At 43.0% G+C, this 23,128-nt stretch overlaps 1 protein-coding gene across 1 annotated transcript in view; it reads left to right on the forward strand.

The window, feature by feature from the left end:
* The window catches only part of TTC17 (tetratricopeptide repeat domain 17), a 52,218-nt gene that overhangs the window by 15,609 nt on the left and 13,481 nt on the right, over window positions 1-23,128 (forward strand). Inside the window, exons 11-21 of the mRNA XM_032960222.2 lie at window positions 839-985; window positions 1,586-1,692; window positions 5,114-5,333; window positions 12,683-12,748; window positions 13,212-13,436; window positions 13,958-14,144; window positions 14,695-14,796; window positions 15,366-15,883; window positions 21,436-21,616; window positions 21,925-21,996; window positions 22,508-22,628. Coding sequence (XP_032816113.1) covers window positions 839-985; window positions 1,586-1,692; window positions 5,114-5,333; window positions 12,683-12,748; window positions 13,212-13,436; window positions 13,958-14,144; window positions 14,695-14,796; window positions 15,366-15,883; window positions 21,436-21,616; window positions 21,925-21,996; window positions 22,508-22,628 — 1,946 coding nt within the window. The remainder of the gene's footprint in view (window positions 1-838; window positions 986-1,585; window positions 1,693-5,113; window positions 5,334-12,682; window positions 12,749-13,211; window positions 13,437-13,957; window positions 14,145-14,694; window positions 14,797-15,365; window positions 15,884-21,435; window positions 21,617-21,924; window positions 21,997-22,507; window positions 22,629-23,128) is intronic.

The following is a 23,128-nucleotide window of genomic DNA, read 5'->3' on the forward strand; positions in this document are numbered from 1 at the left end:
ATTGGTTTTTTCGGTAAAGTCACGTATGTAGAAATACAATAAAATTATATTAAAACAAAAACCAATCACGACGTTTCGATCACAACGCAAGCGATCTTCATCAGGTGTCAAGAACAAATCACGGAGGTAAATACAACAAAAAGATGAGAGACGAGAATTCAACAAACCTGAAAAAACAATATGTGAAGCACATCCAGTCAGGCCAACAACACAGTTAGACACTTCCAGGTTTGTTGAATTCTCGTCTCTCATATTTTTGTTGTATTTACCTCCGTGATTTGTTCTTGACACCTGATGAAGATCGCTTGCGTTGTGATCGAAACGTCGTGATTGTTTTTGTTTTAATATAATTTTATTGTATTTCTACATACGTGACTTTGCCAAAAAAAAACAATGAGTAATTTTATGCAGTCACGAAAGCTTTAATACTTTATCATTATGACACTTGTTTACCCAGTGGAAGCCTCACCTTGTATCAAGACTCATTTATTACAGAGTCTTGCTAAGTTTTCCCAGTGTGGAGCGATGATTGCTGTGTGCTGTGTAGATTCCCATTGAGTCATTGTAATGTGACTTTTTAAATTTGGCAAATTTGGACCATGATGCCGCAATTGCGATTGACTTCACATGATTTGTAACGTTAAGCATGAAGCAGACGGTGAATAGTATGCTATGGTTACTACACCGCACAACCACAATAACCAGACGGCCTGCCGGATTTAATCCACGAACCTCTGTCACAAGAGGCGAACGCGCTCCCGCTGGGCCACGTTACAGTGACTTACTGCGTGTCGTGTGGAATGGAGTGTCATGATGCACAATGCGCAACCTGTTTCAGTTTGGGGAAGAGGAGCCAGGAGCTGGCACCACAGCCCTGCCGAGCAGAGCAGATTCTCTGTCTGGTGAGGGCCTCGTCTCTTCACGGCCCCACCACCATACAGGACCTCGATCCAGGAGCCACCACAACCTGCCGGCCAGTGTACAGGTAGGCGACCACGCTTAACGGATATATACTCCGTGATTTTTTCTTGCATTTGTGCAGGAAACGTTATTATACTTGGTGGCCAGGCTGTAATTAACCAGGCTTGGACAGGACACATCACTGGAAGGGATGGACGATTGGTGAAGAATATTAAGGGAATGGTAGCGAAGGAGTGTATGCATCCTTGAGGATGTCCACAGAATGAGATTGAGCAATCAGATCAGTTCATGTGCAGGTGCTGGATTGAGTGTTGCAGCGCAGGGAAGGCCTTCATTCTTGCAGGGAGTTGTTCTTGGCTGATGACGATGATGATAACCGGGCTGAGCCTATCAACCGACTAAACACAAGAACCTGGGTTAATCGGAGGCTGCTGCCCAGGTTTTAATCTAGGATCTCAGTGGTGGTGGCTCAGTGCTGTCACCCCTGAACCACGCACCTACCTCAAACGTATATTTTATTCATAATGAACTTCAGATTCCCGTTGGACAGCTTGAGATCGGTTATGTACAAAACAGTATATTTTTGGTTGTGCAGATGTGTGCGTGTGAAGTGTGTGTTTGGTGTGTATCTGTTAAAGCTCTGTGACTTGTGATGTCCATTCAGGGTTTCCTTTGGCCCCAGAGGAAGGAGTGCCTTCATACTTTTCCCACAACTTCACCTGCTTCAGTTCCACCGATATTTTCTTTTCTTCTGGACACCATGGGAATGAAGTAAGACATCACCATAGACACACAATGGGTAGGACCACATTTATTTCAGAAATTCATCAAGTAACTACTTCATATGTTATATCCTGGCTGGTCAGGTTGCCCAGCAATCTGGTGAGCAGCTCGCAATCACAAGGTTGCGAATTTAAATTCTGGTGGGGAGTTCAGTCCAGAGTCCATCATCTCTGGAATCAATAAAGTAGGTACCACTGTGGGGGAGTAAACAGTACTCTTTGGTTCTATTCGGTAAAGTCACGTAGGTAAAAAATAAAACAACAAAAATCACGACGTTTCGGCCACAACACAAGCGGCCTTCATCAGGTGAAGTGATCAGGCTGTCTCGAGGACAGCGCTGGAGTGAAACACATCCACGCTCAGACCGCGACCTTTAAGCTGTGTGCGAGGAAACAAGGTGCCTTGACAAAGGAATTAGCATAAAAATTAGCATTTGATTGGCCGACTTAGCATAGAGGTGGTGTACATGCGGGTGCACATGCCAGTTGGCGTGGGGGGGGGGGAGGGGGAGTTTGCCTATTGATGGTGTGAAAAGGGAATTTAAGAGCTGCGAAAGTTTGGGGTACCACTACTTGAAAAATATACTGTACCATTGAAAATTAGTTTAATGTTTGGTTCGCTTTAGAACATCTTTCCAATGGTTGCTTAATTTGAAACCATCTTATCGGTTGAAATTGTGTCTGTGTTTGTAGATCTGAATTGCCTCGTGAACAAATCTATGATAAAAACCTGTGGGTTTGCAAAGAACCTTGGTATCGGAGAAAATTATATCGTGATCACCCACAGCGTTGTAACAATGATAAGCTACGGCAGAAGAATTTGTTTTGCCGTGTTTCAAATCTGATTTGTGCTCTTGAATTCGGTCAGAGACATGTCGCTTTGTCTCCCCGATATAGCAATCACCGCAGGTACAACTCAATTTGTAAACCCCGGGGTACTGTAAGTCAGGAATGACATCCTTCACGGATGGGATCAGATCACGAATTTTGTGTACTGTATTGAACCGGATCTGCATCTTGTGTTTGTTTAGAATTTTGGAAATCTTTTTAGTAACGCCTGCTATATATGGTCATGTGATGGTTTTGACCGGAGTATCAAGTGGTTGTTTCTGTATGGAGGGAGAAACAGCTGATGTTACTAATGGGTTTCTTAGCTCTGAACTCGCGAATTAAAAAAACAGAAGTGATATAGTCATCCTCTCAGCCGATAAAGGCAACGCTACTGTAATTATGGATAAAGATTCATACAACAACAAAATCCAGAATCTGCTCAAAATTAAAAATGACGCTACCAATAGCCTAGCGATAAAAACCAACAAGATCATCACAAGTTCGACCTCCCTAATCGACCCAACTAAATGTCCCTCCCTAAAACCTTCTGCTGCAAGACCCCCTAGATTCTATGGTCTTCCCAAGATTCATAAAGAAGGCACCCCACTACGACCCATCGTATCCACGATCAACTCCCCTACCTATAGACTAGCCCGTTTTCTGTCAGATACCTTGCTGCCTTTCACTGGCAAGACCGCCTCAGCAGTACTTAACTCAGCCCAATTGGTCTCTATGGTCAAAGACCTACTGTCCCCTGACGATATCCTTGTCATCTTCGATGTGGTCTATTTGTTCACCAAGGTCCCAGTACCTGATACCATTGAAATAATTGAAAATTTGGTCCAACATGGACTAGACCCCGATACACCTGCACTGGTTAGGAACTGCCTCAACAATACCTACTTTACTTGGAATGGCTCCTTCTACAAACAAAATGAGGGTACCCCCATGGGATCCCCCTTGTCACCAGTGATAGCCAATATTTTCGTGGAGAAATTTGAATCAGACGCCATCCAGACTTCCACCCTCAGACCTTCCCTGTGGAAGAGATATGTGGATGACACTTTCGTCATTTGGCCACATGGCCTCCCAGCTCTGAACCTCTTCCTACACCACATCAATTCCAGACATCCCGCCATCAAATTCACCATGGAAGTGGAGAAAGATGGCAAGCTACCATTCTTAGATGTTCTGTTTGAGAGGAGACCTGATCGCTCATTGGGGCATTATGTCTACAGGAAACCCACCCACACAGATTCCTACTTGAAACCTGATTCCCACCACTACCCAGCCCAAAAGAATTATCTCATCAAAACTTTATACCATAGGGCTCATTGCATTTCGGACCAACACCACCTGACCAGTGAATTAAAACATGTACACCTGGCCTTCAAAAGGAATGGATACTCTGACTGTACCATCCGCCAAGCTGTTTCTCCCTCCATACAGAAACAACCACTTGATACTCCGGTCAAAACCATCACACTACCATATATAGCAGGCGTTACTTAAAAGATTTCCATAATTCTAAACAAACACAAGATCCAGGTCCGGTTCAATACAGTACACAAAATTCGTGATCTGATCCCATCCATGAAGGATGTCATTCCTGACTTACAGTACCCCGGGGTTTACAAATTGAGTTGTACCTGCGGTGATTGCTATATCGGAGAGACAAAGCGACATGTCTCTGACCGAATTCGCGAGCACAAATCAGATTTGAAACACGGCAAAACTAATTCTTCTGCCGTAGCTGATCATTGTTACGACGCTGTGGGTGATCACGATATAATTTTCTCCGATACCAAGGTTATTTGCAAACCCACGGGTTTTTATCAAGAGATTTGTTCACGAGGCAATTCAGATCTACAAACACAGACACAATTTCAACCGAGAAGATGGTTTCAAATTAAGCAACCATTGGAAAGATGTTCTAAACCGAACCAAACATTAAACTAATTTTCAATGGTACAGTATATTTTTCAAGTAGTGGTACCCAAAACTTTCGCAGCTCTTAAATTCCCTTTTCACACCATCAATAGGTAAACTCTCCCTCCCCCCCCTGCACTAACCGGCATGTGCACCCGCATGTACACCACCTCTATGCTAAGTCGGCCAATCAAATGCTAATTTTTATGCTAATTCCTTTGTCAAGGCACCTTGTTTCCTCGCACACAGCTTAAAGGTCGCGGTCTGAGCGTGGCTGTGTTTCACTCCAGCGCTGTCCTCGAGACAGCCTGATCACTTCACCTGATGAAGGCCGCTTGTGTTGTGGCCGAAACGTCGTGATTTTTGTTGTTTTATTTTTTACCTGCGTGACTTTACAGAATAGAACCAAAGAGTATGGATCCTTGCAGTCACGAAAGCTTTAAATCTAGAAGTGTTTTTCCAATTGTGAGACTTTCCCCCACTATTGCAATGTGTAATTCCCACAACTACATTGACAGTAACAGCATATGAGCACCACCTAAATGCTCATTTGAGCAGGAAATCACTTTGACTTTATTGAAGTTTTAATATGTTTACACTTGTTTTAAATACCTCATATGCTGAATGCCAATGTGCTTTGTTTTTGGAAGCCTGACTCAGATGTTGGAGGATGTCATGAACTCTCCTGAAAAGCTACGGTGTGCTATGGCACACAGCATGCAATCAGCGCAACCGGAATTGCCTGAAGAGACTGCTCACAGAGCATGCTGCCTCAAGCCGGAGCCTAGGCATTTCCAGCCCGGCAGCTCAGAAACCTCCGTCACCCACGGCGGTATAGCCGCTGGGAGAAGAGAGCCGTTAATTCAGCAGGTCAGATTTCTTGCACAGCTCTCGGCCACCCGTTCTTCCTTTTGCTTGTCTTCGCCCATCCCCTCCCTCACCACTCTCATCCCTCCCAATGTTCTGTCACAGTCATCTGCTTTTGTGGCTCATAATGTTTGTGAAGGGGAGGCTGAGGTAGTAAAAACAAACATCACGTAACTCGAAAGCAATTCAACATTCTCAATGCTTCGAGGGTGACAGGGCGATGGCGCAGTGATAACACTCGTGCCTCGCAGCAAGGATCTGAGTTTTTATTCCCGACCCGGGTGCCTTTCTGTGTGGCGTTTGTATGTTCTCCCCTTGTACTGCATGGATTTTCTCTGGGTTCTCCGGTTTCCTCCCATAGCTTAAATAAAAACATAGTCATTGGTGTTAGGCAAGCATCCCAATGTTGCAGGACCTTTCTGAAAGAGTCTTGAGACTCATTGAGGCATTGCTGGATAAATACAGGCAATAACAAACTGAAAAGATGGTCATGTTTGCAACCGACGCAAACAAAATGGAGGTTTTACAAAGTTTCCACACACAGGTGGTATTACTTGGCATGTGTTCTGCAGTGCGTATGTGACACCGCATATTTGAGGTGGCGCTACGCATTGTAGATTTGGCACCATTTTTATAGCACAAGGCTCTCGTTAAGGAAGGCGCTGTGTTTCACCGATGGCTAGAGTCGCCAGTAGTATTGTAGTCGGGGAGCTAAGTTGCTATGTGTAATCAGAATTATTATACCCAAAGGTTGCATCAGTTTAAATAAAATTTATCTTGCCAAGAAAATAAGTTTCATTAAGTTGTGAAGCATTTACTTGCCTTTAATCTGCCCACTTGGCTCAGTGGCAAAGCGAGTGGCTCACAATTGGAAGGACACGAGTTCAAATACATGTTGTGGGTTGAATAAGCCCATAAAACCTCTGGGTCAATAAAATGAGCACCATGTTTTTGGAAAGTCAAAAGTGGTTGTCCATGAGAATAAGGAAATTCCACCATTTGCTCAGGGCTTTAAATGGGAGCTTTGAGGCACCAATGCCTCAAAGCTCATTTGAGCGAGAAATTATTCTGATATTTTTTTGGACTTACCTTTTTTAAACTATTCTTATTTTTCGATTTAACTTTCGTGACTGCAATGATTAATCTTATTTGGTTCTTTCGGTAAAGTCACGTAGAATGAGAATAAAATAATAAATTAATAAAATAAAATAACACAATAAAATTCTCACGACGTTTCGGCCACAACACAAGTGACCTTCAACAGGTGAAGGGACGAGACTGTCTCGAGGACAGCGATGGAGCGAACACAGCCAAGCTCTGACCGCGACCTTTAAGCTGTGTGAGAAGAAACAGAGCGCCTTGACAAAGGAATTAGCATAAAAATTAGCATTTAATTGGCGGACTTAGCATGATGAACGGTGTAGAGGGGGTGAACATGTGCAGACAGGCGAGGGGGGGAGGGGGAGTTTGTATATTGATGGTGTGAAAAGGGAATTTAAGCTGCTGCGAAAGTTTGGGATACCACTACTTGAAAAAATATACTGTACCATTGAAAATTAGTTTAATGTTTGGTTCGGATAATTTAGCATTGAAATAGCTGCGTGATTAGCTTGTGACTGGTCACAGAAATGGCTATGTTAAAGTTAAAGCATACACATCCACAGAGGCACCTAGTACAAATTAAACAGGAGATTTAGCATTGAAATAACTCAGTGATTAGCTTGTGATTGGTCATAGAAATAGCTATGTTGAAGTCAAAGCCTACACATCCACAGAGGCACCTAGTACAAATCAAACAGGAGAATTTATCATTGAAATAACTGAGTGATTAGCTTGTGACTGGTCACAGAAATGGCTATGTTAAAGTCAAAGCCTACACATCCACAGAGCCACCTAGTATAAATCAAACAGGATAATTTAGCATTGAAATAACTGAGGGATTAGCTTGTGACTGGTCATAGAAATGGCTATGTTAAAGTCAAAGCCTACACATCTACAGAGGCACCTAGCACATGGACGTCAAAGGGGCTGCAACAACTCGACTATCATATAGTAAACCGATGTGAAAAAACCTAAGTCTAAATTACATCAATATAATAAACGTACTCAATATATTCAATAAGCTGAGCTATTAACAGTAACTGGGTATACACTACACTATATAATGAATACCATATAGTAAACCAATAAAAACTAAAATATAAATTACCTCAATGTTATCAATAAACTCTATATATTCTCCAATCAGCTAAGCTACCAACAATAAGTCGTTATATATCACAATGCTATATGGCGAAAAAAGGGGTGGATTCTTACCCTCAACTTTAGAACCACGGATAGCTACGAGCCCTGTTCAGACGGACGAGTTCATCCATGGTCGGAACGGAGGAGGGGGAGAGAGACAGCTGCGAGGCACTGTTATACTCCATGTTGTAAACCATACCATTAACCGTGGTGTGAGAGGTATTAAGAGTCAATGCCAGCGAAAGAGCTGCGGTCTGAAGGTCATCGTAAAATACAATTAATTGAGAACCGAAATCGTTTAAAACATCTTTCCAATGGTTACTAAGCCAGAATCCATCTTCTCGGTTGAAATTGTCTCTGTGCTTGTATATGTGAATGGCCTCATGAACGAATTTCTCATGGTAGCCGGTTGGTTTGCAAAGAACCTCCGTCTTGGAGAAGTCAATGTCATGTGAGCCCACTGAATTATAATAGTGATCTGCCACGGCAGAGGAGTTCGTTCTACCGTGTTTCAAGTCTGCTTTATGTTCGCGGATGCAGTCCGAGATATGTCGTTTGGTTTCTCAAATGTAGCTACTACCACAGAGGCACTTTAGTTTGTAAACTCCCGGGCACTGTATGTCGCGAACAGCATCTTTTACAGATGGAACCAGATCACGGATTTTATGTACTGTGTTGAATCGGACCTGGATCTTGTGTTTTTTCAGGATTTTGGAGATCTTTTTAGTGACCCCTGCAATGTAGGGTAAGGTGATGGTTTTGAGTGGCTCCACAAGAGGATCCTTCTTCATGACTGGAGTGATGGCTTTGCGGATTATGTAGTCGGAGTAACCATTAGCCCTGAGAGCCTGGTGTACGTGCTTGAGTTCACTGGTAATGTGTTCCTGGTCGGAAATGCATTGGGCTCTATGGTATAGAGTCTTGATGAGGGAATTCTTCTGGGATGGATGGTGGTGGGAATCCGGTTTCAAGTAAGCATCTGTATGGGTAGCTTTCCTGTAGACAGAGTGGCTCATTGAGCCATCATGTCTCCTTTTAATTAAGACATCCAAAAAGGGTAGTTTGCCATCTTTTTCGACCTTCATAGTAAATCTGATGGCTGGGTGTATGGAATTAATGTGGTCGCGGAATTGGTCTAGAGCAGGCTGGCCATGTGGCCAGATGACAAAGTGTCAACCACGTACCTCTTCCATAAGGTCGGGCGTAGAGTGGCAGTCTGGATGGCGTCAGTTTCAAATTTTTCCATGAATACGTTGGCTACAACCGGAGATAGGGGGGAGCCCATTGGGGTGCCCTTAGTTTGTAGAAAGTTCCATTCCAGGTGAAGTATGTGTTGGTTAAGCAATGTCTCACCAGGGGGGGGGTGCATCAGTATGCAGTCCTTGATGAACCAGGTCTTCAATGATAGCGATGGTGTCAGGTACCGGGACTTTGGTGAACAAGGACACCACATCAAAACTGACAAGCAGGTCGTCTGGGGACAGGGAAATGCCTTTGATTGTCGATACCAGGTGAGTAGAATTTAGTACCGCAGAGGTGTTTTTTCCAGTGAAAGGTCGCAGTATATCAGCAAGAAAACGTGCCAGTTTATAGGTGGGGGAGTTGATAGTAGAGACGATGGGACGAAGGGGTGTATCTTCTTTGCGTATCTTTGGAAGGCCATATAATCTTGGTGGTCTGGCAGCAGAGGGTTTCAACGAGAACTGTCTGGTCTGATCAATTAATGCTGTTGAATCAGAGATGATTTTGTTCGTTTTGGTAACCAGGCTGTTGGTGGGATCTCTTTTTATTTTTGTATAGCTGCCATCGTTGAGTAGTTCTTGAATTTTGTTGTTATATTCTGTTTTGTCCATGATGACAGTGGCATTGCCCTTGTCGGCTGAGAGGACGACAATATCATCTATATTTTTTAATTGAGACAATTCAAAGCGTTCATCTTTGCTGATGTTGCTAGGTGGCAACTTAGCATTTTTGAGGGTTGCAGCGATTTCAGATCTTGCTACGTCTGCAGAGACGTGACTCAAGCCCTTGAGTGCAACGTCAACATGGGGAATGATATTTTTAACCGGTATGTGTCTCGGTGTGACAGCAAAGTTTAGACTTTTAGCTAAACCGGATTTCAGACCATCAGAAATGGAACTGTTACTGCGATTAATTACGACTTTGTTGACGTCTATCTTTTCGGTATATGGATCCGATTTTTTGTTGGAGAGGTGATTGAATTTGGAAATCAAATTGTCCCTACATTTGTCGTCGCATCGTCTCTACTATCAACTCTCCCCACCTATAAACTGGCACGTTTTCTTGCTGATATACTGCGACCTTTCACTGGAAAAACCACCTCTGCGGTACTAAATTCTACTCACCTGGTATCGACAATCAAAGGCATTTCCCTGTCCCCAGATGACCTGCTTGTCAGTTTTGATGTGGTGTCCTTGTTCACCAAAGTCCCGGTACCTGACTCCATCGCTATCATTGAAGACCTGGTTCATCAAGGACTGCATACTGATGTACCTCCCCCTGGTGAGACATTGCTTAACCAACACATACTTTACCTGGAATGGAACTTTCTACAAACAAACTGAGGGCACCCCAATGGGCTCCCCCCTATCTCCGGTTGTAGCCAACGTATTCAAGGAAACATTTGAAACTGACGCCATCCAGACTGCCACTCTGCGCCCAACCTTATGGAAGAGGTACGTGGATGACACTTTTGTCATCTGGCCACATGGCCGGCCTGCTCTAGACCAATTCTTCGACCACATCAATTCCATACACCCAGCCATCAGATTTACCATGGAAGTCGAAATAGATGGCAAGATACCTTTTTTGGATGTCCTAATTAAAAAGAGACCTGATGGTTCAATGAGCCACTCTGTCTACAGGAAAGCTACCCATACGGATGCTTATCTGAAACCGGATTCCCACCACCATCCATCACAGAAGAATTCTCTCATCAAGACTCTGTATCATAGAGCCCAATGCATATCCGACCAGGAACACATAAGCAGTGAACTCAAGCACGTACACCAAGCTCTTAGGGCTAATGGTTACTCCGACTATACAATCCGCAAAGCTATCACTCAAACCATGAAGAAGAACCCTCTTGAGGAGCCTTTCAAAACCATCACTTTACCCTACATTGCTGGGATCACAAAAAAGATCTCCAAAATCTTGAATAAACACAAGATCCAGGTCCGTTTCAACACATTACATAAAATCCGTGATCTGGTTCCGTCTGTAAAAGATGTGATTCCGGACATACAATACCCTGGTGTCTACAAACTAAGTTGCCTCTGTGGTAGTAGTTACATTGGAGAAACCAAACGCCATATCTCGGACCGCATTCGTGAACATAAAGCAGACCTTAAACACGGTAGGACCAACACCTCGGCCGTAGCAGATCATTGTTCTAATTCAGTAGGCTCACATGCCATTGACTTTTCCAAGACGGAGGTTCTTTGTAAGCCATCTGGCTTCCATGAGAGATTCGTTCATGAGGCTATCCACATATACAAACACAGAGACAATTTCAACCGAGAAGATGGATTCTATCTTAGCAATCATTGGAAAGATTTGATAAATCATTTCAGTTCTTGATTGATTGTTCACGCTTACAGTGGCTTTCAGACAGCATACATAAAAACAAATTTCGTCTCCCCCCTCCTCTTTTCAAAAAAATAGATGGACTAGTCCTGGCAAACAGCCAATCGTTGCGCGTGACGCAAACGTTATTTTTATATATATAAATAAATAAATATGCCGTTTTCAAAATAAATTTATGCAAACCGACACACCTGATGATGACCGTTTGAGTTATGGTCGAAACGTCGTGAGAATTTTTATTGTTTTATATATATTTTGTTGTTTCTCTTCAACGTGACTTTACCGAAAAAACTAAGAATATAACATTGAGGTAGTTTATATTTTAGTTTTTATTGGTTTACTATATGGTATTCATTATATAGTGTAGTGTATACCCAGTTACTATTAATAGCTCAGCTTATTGAAGAATATATTGAGTACATTTATTATATTGGTGTAATTTAGACTTAGGTTTTTTCTCATCGGTTTACTATATGATAGTCGAGTTGTTGCAGCCCCTTTGGCGTCCATGTACTAGGTGCCTCTGTGGATGTGTAGGCTTTGACTTTAACATAGCCATTTCTGTGACCAGTCACAAGCTAATCACTCAGCTATTTCAATGCTAAATTATCCTGTTTGATTTGTACTAGGTGCCTCTGTGGATGTGTAGGCTTTGACTTTAACATAGCTATTTCTATGACCAGTCACAAGCTAATCACGCAGCTATTTCAATGCTAAATTATCCGAACCAAACATTAAACTAATTTTCAATGGTACAGTATATTTTTTCAAGTAGTGGTATCCCAAACTTTCGCAGCAGCTTAAATTCCCTTTTCACACCATGAATATATAAACTCCCCCTCGCCTATCTGCACATGTTCACCCCCTCTACCCTGTTCATCATGCTAAGTCTGCCAATTAAATGCTAATTTTTATGCTAATTCCTTTGTCAAGGCGCTCTGTTTCTTTTCACACAGCTTAAAGGTCGCGGTCAGAGCTTGGCTGTGTTCGTTCCATCGCTGTCCTCGAGACAGTCTCGTCCCTTCACCTGATGAAGGCCACTTGTGTTGTGGCCGAAACGTCTTGAGAATTTTATCGTGTTATTTTATTAATTTATTATTTTATTCTCATTCTACGTGACTTTACCCAAATAACCAAAGAAGATGTATTCTTATTTTACCAGGTAAAGCCCACTAAGCTATACAGCTTCTTTCAGAATAGATCTTGCCACAAATGATAGCTCAACGAAGTGGTTTAACACGTGGAAATTTAAAGCAGCCAAATAACCTAAACACATATCTAAATGTGGAGGGAAATACTTCAGGAGCCGGAGAAAAATCCACGCCACAATGGGGAAAACATGCAAATTCCAAATATACAGGCATCAGGGTTGGGATCGAACCCATGTACTCCTGCATACCAGGCGAGGGAGTTAACATCTCGTCACTGTGGTGCCCCTACCTGTATTCATCTTGAAAATAATTATGTTATGATTAACATAGCCCTCTTGTTGTTATGTGCAGTGGTTGGCGAGACTGTCAAGAGCGAAAGATAATGTGACTCGGGCTTTGTCCCTCGCCATTGACAAGGTGAGTTTATGCTTGAGCCAGTGTAGGTGAAATTACTCACACATCTGGTATCCACACTTCCCACATACTGCAGTAGTTTCACAGTAAGGCGTGATGTTATGCTATTTGAACCAATTTAAATATTTTTATGTACATTTAGCAAATTTAGACCCTGACGCTGGAAAGCAATGGCCGATTATTTTGAAATGACGGTACGGGATTTTTAATGTATGCTGTGTAGCAAATGGCACATATTTTGACGGTTAATTCACCCAAAGTATTAACCAGGGCGGCTGCTGAAACCGGACCAAAAGTCTCCGCAACAAGTGGCAAACGCACTGCCGCTGGCCCATGTTTCCACTGCACTACGCTACCAGGATGTGAACACGTGGAAATTAAGACCATACTTAATAGAATTGGTAACGGTGCATGACCCTCATGAAGGGAGTGTAAATCTGTGCACGCGGCATGTCGGGGCTCGCAGTGCGTAGAGCCCCGGTGGGTCTTCCACGTGCTCGCTGGGCTGCACTGGCGTGGAGAGGGGAAGGCGGTACGGGCGGCCGCGTGCTTGCAGGCCGCAGTGCGTTTGGCTCCCCAGGGCGCACGGCACGTGCCGCTTACGGACCACGCAGCCCTTGCGCTGCACCTGAGCCAGCTGACGGAGGCCGCCCTCCTTCTAAACCACTCACTCAACCACACTGCCGACCAGGTAAGCCTCACCACCGCAAAACCATGCCGTCATTTGCCGCTAAGTGGTGAAGACCTCATCGCAGTGCCTGTGCCAGGCTAATTGCACTTTGAGGCTGTCACGTCAAGTGTGGAAGGCTCTGGCAGGTCATGGGACAGACCCAGGCGCTATGCTTTGAGAGGACTACCAAATACACCAAATGTCGCCCCAATTGTGCCACCTCACTGTGTTTTAGCTGCCTAGCACTTGTTTCATTTTTTTGTCCGTTGCTCCACCGCTCTTTATTGTTATTGGAGGGTAACTGCCTCCAACTGCCCAGTAGCATTCTTCATACGCCTCCTCCACAGAGGCAGATCTTGGAGGACACTTGGGAAGAAAGCTGCTGAGCTCGCCACACACGCACACGCATATGGAAATGACGGCATGTACTGGACCTGTATTTACTCAAACAATGATTGGCTAAGACATGCAAGGTTCCTTTGAAATAAAACTGTCTCGATTTCTAAATTTGATTACTGAAGTTGTTGTGTTTGGGTGTGAAGGCCGCGGCTTTTCTGGTGCTGGGCAACGTGTTGCTGGATGATCGGAAGGCAGGTGGAGCGGTGGAAGCGTTTGACCGAGCACTGCAGCTGAACCAGCACTGTGACCTCTGCGGACAGGGCCTGCTCCGAGCCCGTTGCCTGCAGCTATACCCAACCCTGTACAAGATCACCACGCTGTCACGAACCGGTAAAACCTCAACTCTGACCCAGTGAGCCTCGCTCGCTCTAGCTCAATCATATATAATTATCAAAGTAAATTAGCTGATAATACATCTCCTTCCTCTATCTATCTGCATATAAGAAATAAAAGTATATTTTACCACATGGCCAGAGAGTATGTTTATTCAGCAGCATTGAATTACTACAAGTAAACTCTTCACCAGTTATGAGATTGAGTGTGTCATCAGCAAAGTCGGTCTCATCAGAGTACTTATGAACAACATCGATTAGTTGCGAGTCCTAGTTCGATGGAAAACTATAGAATACACAACACAAAATAATTACTATCATTGTAGAGGATATCATTCACAAATAATATAAGCAGATAATCTGCCTCCTTCCCATATTTATTCTGATAAGATCACCATGCCGTCATGTACTGGCAACACCCCAACTGACTCAGCGAGCCCCCTCCCTCCATCTAACTCTGGAGCACGTTGTCTATATACCATCGTGTTGTCTAGTGTGTGGGGATTGACGAGCGCGTAGTAAGTGACGAGTGTGCCGACTGTTTCCAGGGAATTGCAGTGAGCAGAAAGAGATCCCTGCAACACACAGCACACGAGACATTGGGGCGGCACTTCCTTCTTCCCTCGTTCAGCATGGAAGGACAGAACAAGGTTTGTCTTCTGTTAACAATCCCGTTACAGGTTTCACAAACATCTTAACGGTAATCAGTCTGAGTGTTGTTCAAAATTATACAGAACTACGTAACACAATGTTATTGTATAGCTTCACCAGTGGTACGAGTTATCAGCAGCACATGTCTATGTTGTACTCACTATGGACAATTGCAGTTGTGTCTGCATCGTTTAACTATTGGACAGCCCTGCCTATATGTGGGTGTTCAATATAAACTTCAATGTTTCAACCAGATACTACTCCCCACTCACCACTCATATGACAGTCACCTGACACACCACTCTCTACCCCCTTCAGACTCGCTCCTTACCAGATACCATGACCTGACACTCGCTGCACCGACACTCGCCACACCTTCATTGAGTTTTCTGTATTGGGAAGAATAACTGGTGCATTTGTTGAGTGATTGAAGCATTGGGTGAGTGAGTGGTGAACTGTGCATGTAGAATGTGAATAAATGGTAGCTGTATGATGTGAATGAGTGGTGGCTATATGGTGTGAATGAGTGGTGGATGTATTGTTTGAGCAAGCTTATAATGTGTTGTAGGTGCTGGAAGCCAAAATGGCACAGGGGAGGAGGTCCACTTGAAGGAGGAGCAAAAGCCAGAATCAGAGGAGGTGGATGAGGTGGGGAAACTCAAAGAAGATGAGCCACAGCAAGACCTTGAGGCCGAAATGAAATCTGACAATTGGAAAACAAGCTTAGATATGCAGCCAAGTCAGAAGGAGAGGCTCTTCAAAGTGGAAGGGAAGGAGGGCATCATTGCAGGGCCGGAACTCACTCGGAAGGAGACGCAAGGCTTGGAAGAAGAGGCAAAATCCTCCACACTGGACTCGACTGACGGAAGTACAGAGCAGCGCGGCGCTGACGACTCCATGGTGGAGGAGCCGCGGTCGGCACTGGGCGACGTCTTGTCCACTGTGTGGTCAGAGAGCGGTTGGTTCGAGGGAGCGCTCGAGGTCAAAGGGCAGCGGGTGGACTTGCAGGGGCTACGCATGGTTGCTGGCGACTCACAGGCCGGGCCCTGCTTTGGGGACTGTCGCGATGGAGATGAAGATGAGTGGGTAAGCACCTTACAACAGTGATATTTGATTTTTGCCAGTACAGTTCTCAAGCCTTGTAACGCTTTTCCTTTGCTAATAAGATGCTCAGAATCATTAGATATATTAAGTCTGTTTTGAAAAACTCAACTCTTTAAACGTGCCTTTACCCCCCGAATTCTGGCCATTTACCCCCATCCTGTTTATTTCCTGCTCGTCTTACATGGCGTATTGGTATCCACGGATGAAATGCGGCTTATAAATTAAAATTATAACTATAAAGTTACGATGTTGAATATATAACGTGCACTATTCTTGTTCGCTCCCAGAGAGAGAGAATGATTCAGAGGTGCGGGAAACCACAAATTAGTGGGAAGGCAGCCTGAATCAACACCAATAATTGTTCAAGCTATGTGGTCCTAGTTTAACACGTAGGCTTTTGCGAACAATATCATCCATAATAGAGGTTTTTTGGTTAGATCGCGTAAATATATAAATGTGTCGTTAAACCCGCCACCACCCGACACAGTCGTCTAGTAAGGGTTACATCATGGGACCTCCTTTGCCAGTACCAAAATATCAGAATAGGTTTTCCCCTTTTTTCTGGCAACAAACAGGTGTTAAGATGTTAAAACACCAAACTGAAACTTTTTACAAGGAATCATGTCTGCATTAACCACAATACTTGTGGTCAGAATGCAAACAAAAAAAAATACTCTGATAATATATGCATTGTTTCTAATGAGAGCTCTCATTACTCTGATAGTGCTTGTCTTTGTGCTGTACGCCTTTTGGCGTCCTCTGGTCTAACACCGTTTGAGACGAGGCTTAAAAGAAAGCTGTCTAAGGTGTGGACCAATCAGTTTCAAAGACTGCATATATTATCAGTGTTTTTGTTTGCATTCCGACCACAAGTATTGTGGTTAATGCAGACATGATTCCTTGTAAAAGGTTTCAGTTTGGTGTTTTAACATCTTAACACCTGTTTGTTGCCAGAAAAAAGGGGAAAACCTATTCTCATAGTAAGGGTTGGTATGTAAACAGAACATGCCAAATGGTCACTAGTACAGCACACCGGTGTGTTGGAGAACCAAGCCACAACATTTACAATCTGAGTACGACGTTTCGCCAGTAATTACAACTAGCTTCATCAGGCAACAGCCAGATTTGTGGAAAAGTCCACCTGTTTCGTTTCTTATATAGAGGCATAGATGTGGTGACCACACTTTTGCGCTCTTGCGCAAGTGGGGGGGGATTATTGAGTCAGCGTACATTATGCATGCGCATTATGTGAGCCCATTGATATTTTCCTTCCTGTCCATTGTGTGTAATTAGCCGTACCAACGGTACCATATTTTCCCGTATATAACCCGCGGGGTATACCACTTTTTACAAACAAAACATATGGAGGTGCAGGCTATCCCAAAAATATTTTACACGTGTGACATGTCATAACTCGTAAAATGTTTTCATGGTTGGACTATCCACTATGCAACACTTATGTTTGACTAAAGCACTGCTGAATAAACCACTAACACTAAAATTGCACGTGTTATCACGTTTTAAATGGTTCGAATTGTTTGTACAATGTTTACATTGCGCAATGGGAAGGGGCTTAACAAGCATCTACCAGACGCGGAATCATAATTGCTGAGTCCCTTAGGCCGCGGCTATTGGCTGAGGACTATACAGTCCCGACCATGAGCTTTGTTTCAAACTTCCAATGGCTTTGTTGCCAGGAGGCAATGGCGTTACTGTACTGCGCAATGCACAATCTACCAGTGCTAAAACTGTACAGGGGTAACTACTGGTCCAGTAGCTGTAATATGATGAGGTCGAATGCTGGTAAGCCTAACAGTACACTTACTTATCTACCAGTTATGTGTTACTTATTTATTGGATATTTACTTTTGTTACTTATTTACTGTTTTAAGGTTAGTTTGTTTTCTTTGTGCACGTCATGATTTAATGTTAACAATAGTTCAATGTATTACAAATGTAAACTTTGTATTAATATGATAGAATTTATCTGCGGTAACTACGTTAAAGATATGAATGCATGCGGGGTATATGGAGGTGCGGGCTTTCTGAAATTTGTTTTACACAAAACGCTATTTTTGCGGGGTATATGCGTCTACGGGTTATATGCGTATGCGGGCTATATACGGGAAAATATGGTAATCCCTATTGAAATATGGTGGCCTATGTAGGCATGTATTTAAACAATGTATTATTTGATGATTCGCTTCCACGCAGCAGTAAGTCGGTAGCTATCGAACGGTTTAAATTATTTTTCTTTCTTTCAATTTCGATAGATTTTCTAATTAGTCTTGGCCAGTAGTAGCTTTGTTTTGCACAGAACTTCACCATCAAAATCAATTGAGTATCGAATTGTAAATGTTGTCGGTTTACTCTCCATCACACCGGTGTGCTGTACTAGTAACGAATTGGCATGTTCTGTTTACATGACAAACCTTACTAATTGGCTGTGTCAGGTGGTGGCGGATGTAATGACACATTTATATGTACGCGATCTAACCCAAAAAACCTCTCATTTGCATTAAACTAACGCACCCTAGTGGCGGTGCTTCTGATAGGTTTCTTTTTAATTACAGATAAACAGGTATTTTTTTTTAATTTCGATTTAAAGCTTTCATGACTGCAAGGATTCATCTTTCCTGGTTCTTTCGGTAAAGTCACGTAGAATGAGAATAAAACAATAAAACAAAATAAGACAATAAAAGTCTCACGACGTTTCGGCCACAACACAAGTAGCCTTCTTCAGGTGAAGGAACAGAGCTGTCGGGACGACAGCGCTTCAATGAACGCTGCTAAGATTCGCAGTGTCTTTTAAGCTAGGTGGGAGAAGTAAAGCGCCTTGACAAAGGAGTTTACATATCAAACAGGAGAATTTAGCATTGAAATGGCTGTGTTAAAGTGTTGGATCAGCAGGGTGCTAAAGTCAGAAATTAGCATGTAACTGGGAGATTAGCATGATGTTAATGTGAGGGATTAGCATGTGACTGGTCACGGAAATAGTTATGTTAAAGTCAAAGTTTACATATCAACAGAGGAATTTAGTATATGGATGCTAAAGGACTGCAACTACCCAACTATCATACAATAAACCAATGTGAAAAAACTAAGCATAAACTACATCAATATGATAAATCTACTCAATATATTCTTCAATAAGCTGAGCTATAAACCTAAAGTAACTGGGTATACACTACACTATATAATGAATACCATGTAGTAAACTAATAAAAAACTAAAATATAAACTACATCAGTGTTATCAATAAACTATATATTCTCCAATCAGCTGAGCGCTTCAATGAACGCTGCTAAGATTCGCAGCGTCTTTTAGGCTAGGTGGGAGAGGTAAAGCGCCTTGACAAAGGAGTTTACATATCAAACAGGAGAATTTAGCATTGAAATAGCTGTGATAAAGTGTTGGATCAGCAGGGTGTTAAAGTCAGAAATTGGCATGTAACTGGGAGATTAGCATGATGTTAATGTGAGGGATTAGCATGTGACTGGTCACGGAAATAGCTATGTTAAAGTCAAAGTTTACATATCAACAGAGGCATTTAGTATATGGACGCTCAACTACCCAACTATCATACAATAAACCGATGTGAAAAAAATAAGTATAAACTACATCAATATAATAAATGTACTCAAAATCCTGAACAAACACAAGATCCAGGTCCGATTCAACATTACATAAAATCCGTGATCTGGTTCCATCTGTAAAAGATGCTGTTCCAGACATACAGTACCTGGACGTTTACAAACTAAAGTGCCTATGTGGTAGCAGCTACATTGGAGAAACCAAACGACATATCTCGGACCGCATCCGCGAACATAAAGCAGACTTGAAACACGGTAGGACGAACTCCTCTGCCGTGCCAGATCACTGTTATAATTCAGTGGGCTCACATGACATTGACTTCTCCAAGACGGAGGTTATTTGCAAGCCAACCGGCTACCATGAGAGATTCGTTCATGAGGCCATCCACATATACAAGCACAGAGACAATTTCAACCGAGAAGATGGATTCTGGCTTAGTAACCTTTGAAAAGATGTTTTAAACCATTTCGGTTCTTAATTGTATTTGCGGTGACCTTCAGACCGCAGCCCCTTTCGCTGGCATTACCTCTTAATACCTCTCACACCATGGTTAATGGTATGGTTTATAACATGGAGTATAACAGCACATCGTGGCTGTTTCTCCTCCGTTCCAAGCATAGATGGACTCGTCCGTCTGAACAGCTCGTCGCTGTCCGTGGTGCTAACGTTGAAAAGAAAAACCCGCCACCCATTTTTTCGCCATATGGCATTGTAATGTATAACAACTTATTGTTAGTAGCTCAGCTAATTGGTGAGTATATAGAGTTTATTGATAACATTGATGTAGTTTATATTTTAGTTTTTTATTAGTTTACTATATGGTATTCAGTATATAGTGTAGTGTATACCCAGTTACTTTATGTTAATAGCTCAACTTATTGAAGAATATATTGAATACATTTATTATATTGATGTAGTTTATACTTAGTTTTTTCACATCGGTTTATTGTATGATAGTTGGGTAGTTGCAGTCCTTTAGCGTCCATATACTAAATGCCTCTGTTGATATGTAAACTTTGACTTTAACATAGCTATTTCCGTGACCAGTCACATGCTAATCCCTCACATTAACATCATGCTAATCTCCCAGTTACATGCCAATTTCTGACTTTAACACCCTGCTGATCCAACACTTTAACACAGCTATTTCAATGCTAAATTATCCTGTTTGATATGTAAACTCCTTTGTCTAGGCACTTTACTTCTCCCACCTAGCTTAAAAGACGCTGCAAATCTTAGCAGCGTTCATTGAAGCGCTGTCGTCCCGACAGTTCTGTTCCTTTACCTGAAGAAGGCTTACTTGTGTTGTGGCCGAAACGTCGTGAGAATTTAATTTTCTTATTTTGTTTTATTGTTTTATTCTCATTCTACGTGACTTTACCAAAAGAACCAAGAAGAGGAATGTTTTATGTATGCGTGGGAATGGCTTATCCGATAATGCAAGACTTGCTCCATTCTTCTTTGACGGCTACGCATCTTTGCCTTGTGGCATTGAATCGTGATCATTGGTTCCTTCCATTGTTATTTGTTAAATGAAGTCTGGAATTGGCCTGTAAACACACTGTACTGGTGGTAAAAGGAGCGGGGTTTGAGCACGATATTGTACAGTGATACGCTCTCCAGATACCAATGGATCTGTTAGAGAAGCCCGGAGGGATCTTCTACAACATCTGGCTTGCATACCAGACCTAGTTCCTTTGGATCTTCATCTCTTTGACTCTGCACAGTCATAGCTGAAGCACAAACCAAACAACTTCTCTGCTGCTGCCATTAGGTAGCAACTGGGCTGCTGGCACACATTTACTCAGAGGGAGGCTGCTATGTGAATGCTAACATGTTCTCCGAATAATAACTTTAGCCTCTCATTGAGGCACCTTTATGATTACTTTAAGGCAATGTTGGTGACTCGACGTGGATGTTGCTTGGCTGTTGTTGTGCAGATAACTGTGCAAGTAAAGCAATCGCGGAAACAGAAGGAGGCCTGGGGAGACTTTGGTCTAATTCCGAAGAGAGAGGGAGGTCCCATGGAAGAGGCAGAGAGAGAGCAGTGGGTGTTTCCTCCAGCGCAGAAGGATTCTGAACCCCAGCTTAGTGGCCCCGTAAAAACCTCTGCACCTCCAGGTGAAACGCGGTGTCCCTTTTGACTGATGATTATGCATTTACACCACATCACCTTCATTTGGTCGCAAAAAACCTTCTCACTGAGGCATAGTTGTGGACCTGAATTTCTTAAGTGACTTGAGGTGGCTTTTACCTTACACTTTTGAAAATGTTGGAAGGTAAGATGGGCCATTAAATTATGTGGTCACCCTGTGACTGATCAACTACAATGGCTGCTACTCCTCTGCCGGTCTCTGTCCATTTATCATGACCATTTGATGGAAGATGTTTGTGAAAAGGAATTGTAAATGTGTTGTCTCTGGAATCAGCTCTCCAGAAAGGACATTGCATCCCGCAGAATGGTGATAAAGGGCATCCAATCAGCAAAGAGCAGCAACCAGGTACTCAAAGAGGACGTGCTTAATTATTATTATCATTGTGATTACGCTTGTTTACCAATCAGTCTCGTTTTTAGAAAGGTCCTGCTAAGTGTTTCACAGGAAAGGGGCGATGATTGCTGTGTTTATGAATAAAGTAATTTGCTAGTGTTTTATAAAAAAACATTGGAACATGACGCCGGCACATAGTGGTCTATTTCTCTTTAAATAACATCATGGGATCTTTAACGTCCACTGTGAGTGAAGCAGATGGCTTGTAGTATTTCATGGTTAATAAGCACCACAGTATTTACCAGGGTGGCTCGCCGAATCCAAAACCGCATACTCCTTCAACAAGCGGTGAACATGCTATCACTGGGCCATGTGACCTGCCCATTCGTGTTAATGGTTGGCTACGTACAGTGCTAAAGACGTACATAAGTATAGAATGCGAAGTGTGATTGAGAATTTCTCGGAAACCGTTTCCACAGCTGCCTTTAGGTGTGTGCGTGCTGTCGCAATGGTGTGTGTGCAGAAGCAGCCAAGAACTTTGCGAACCTAGGCTGGCCCAGCACCAAGGAATGCATCCGAGTTCGACGTCTCAACCCCAACATCCACCCTTCCACTTGGGTTCCCCTCACTCTCAAGAACATCCGGTGAATTGATCCTGCTCTGGTTTTATATGCTGACACCCTGCTTTACCCTGCGATGTACGATTTATTTTAAAAGCAGTTGCTAACCAATTGATGAGAGGGCTAATTGAACCTTATGGCGGGACTCCGGGGTCCTGAATAAACGGAAGTCAAAAGCAAATCTAATTAATTAATTATTTCCCCCGACTCCGTCCCACCGTGCACATAAACGCCGCGAACCACCTGGCGCGGATCATTCTGTTGTCATGTCGTCCAAGTGCAGCGAGGACGAATGCGCATAAGAAACAAAACTTTTTAACTTTGATTAGCTCGTAGTGTAGAGCTCATCGAGAGGAATAGATTGCCGTATTGTTCGCCTTCAACAGACATAAAATGACGTCGCAACGCAGTTTATGCGAGAGCCGGGGGCTTATGAGGTCCCGCCATAAGGTTCAATTGGTGAGAGGATCAATATGTCAAGTGGCGAGCAATAAACAGTAATAAAGGTTGACACATGTCTGAAT

The sequence above is a fragment of the Petromyzon marinus genome, chromosome 24 (assembly GCF_048934315.1).
Source record: "Petromyzon marinus isolate PM22_M1 ecotype Great Lakes invasive population chromosome 24, UKy_Petmar_22M1.pri1.0, whole genome shotgun sequence".
NCBI classification, from domain to species: Eukaryota; Metazoa; Chordata; class Hyperoartia; order Petromyzontiformes; family Petromyzontidae; genus Petromyzon; species Petromyzon marinus.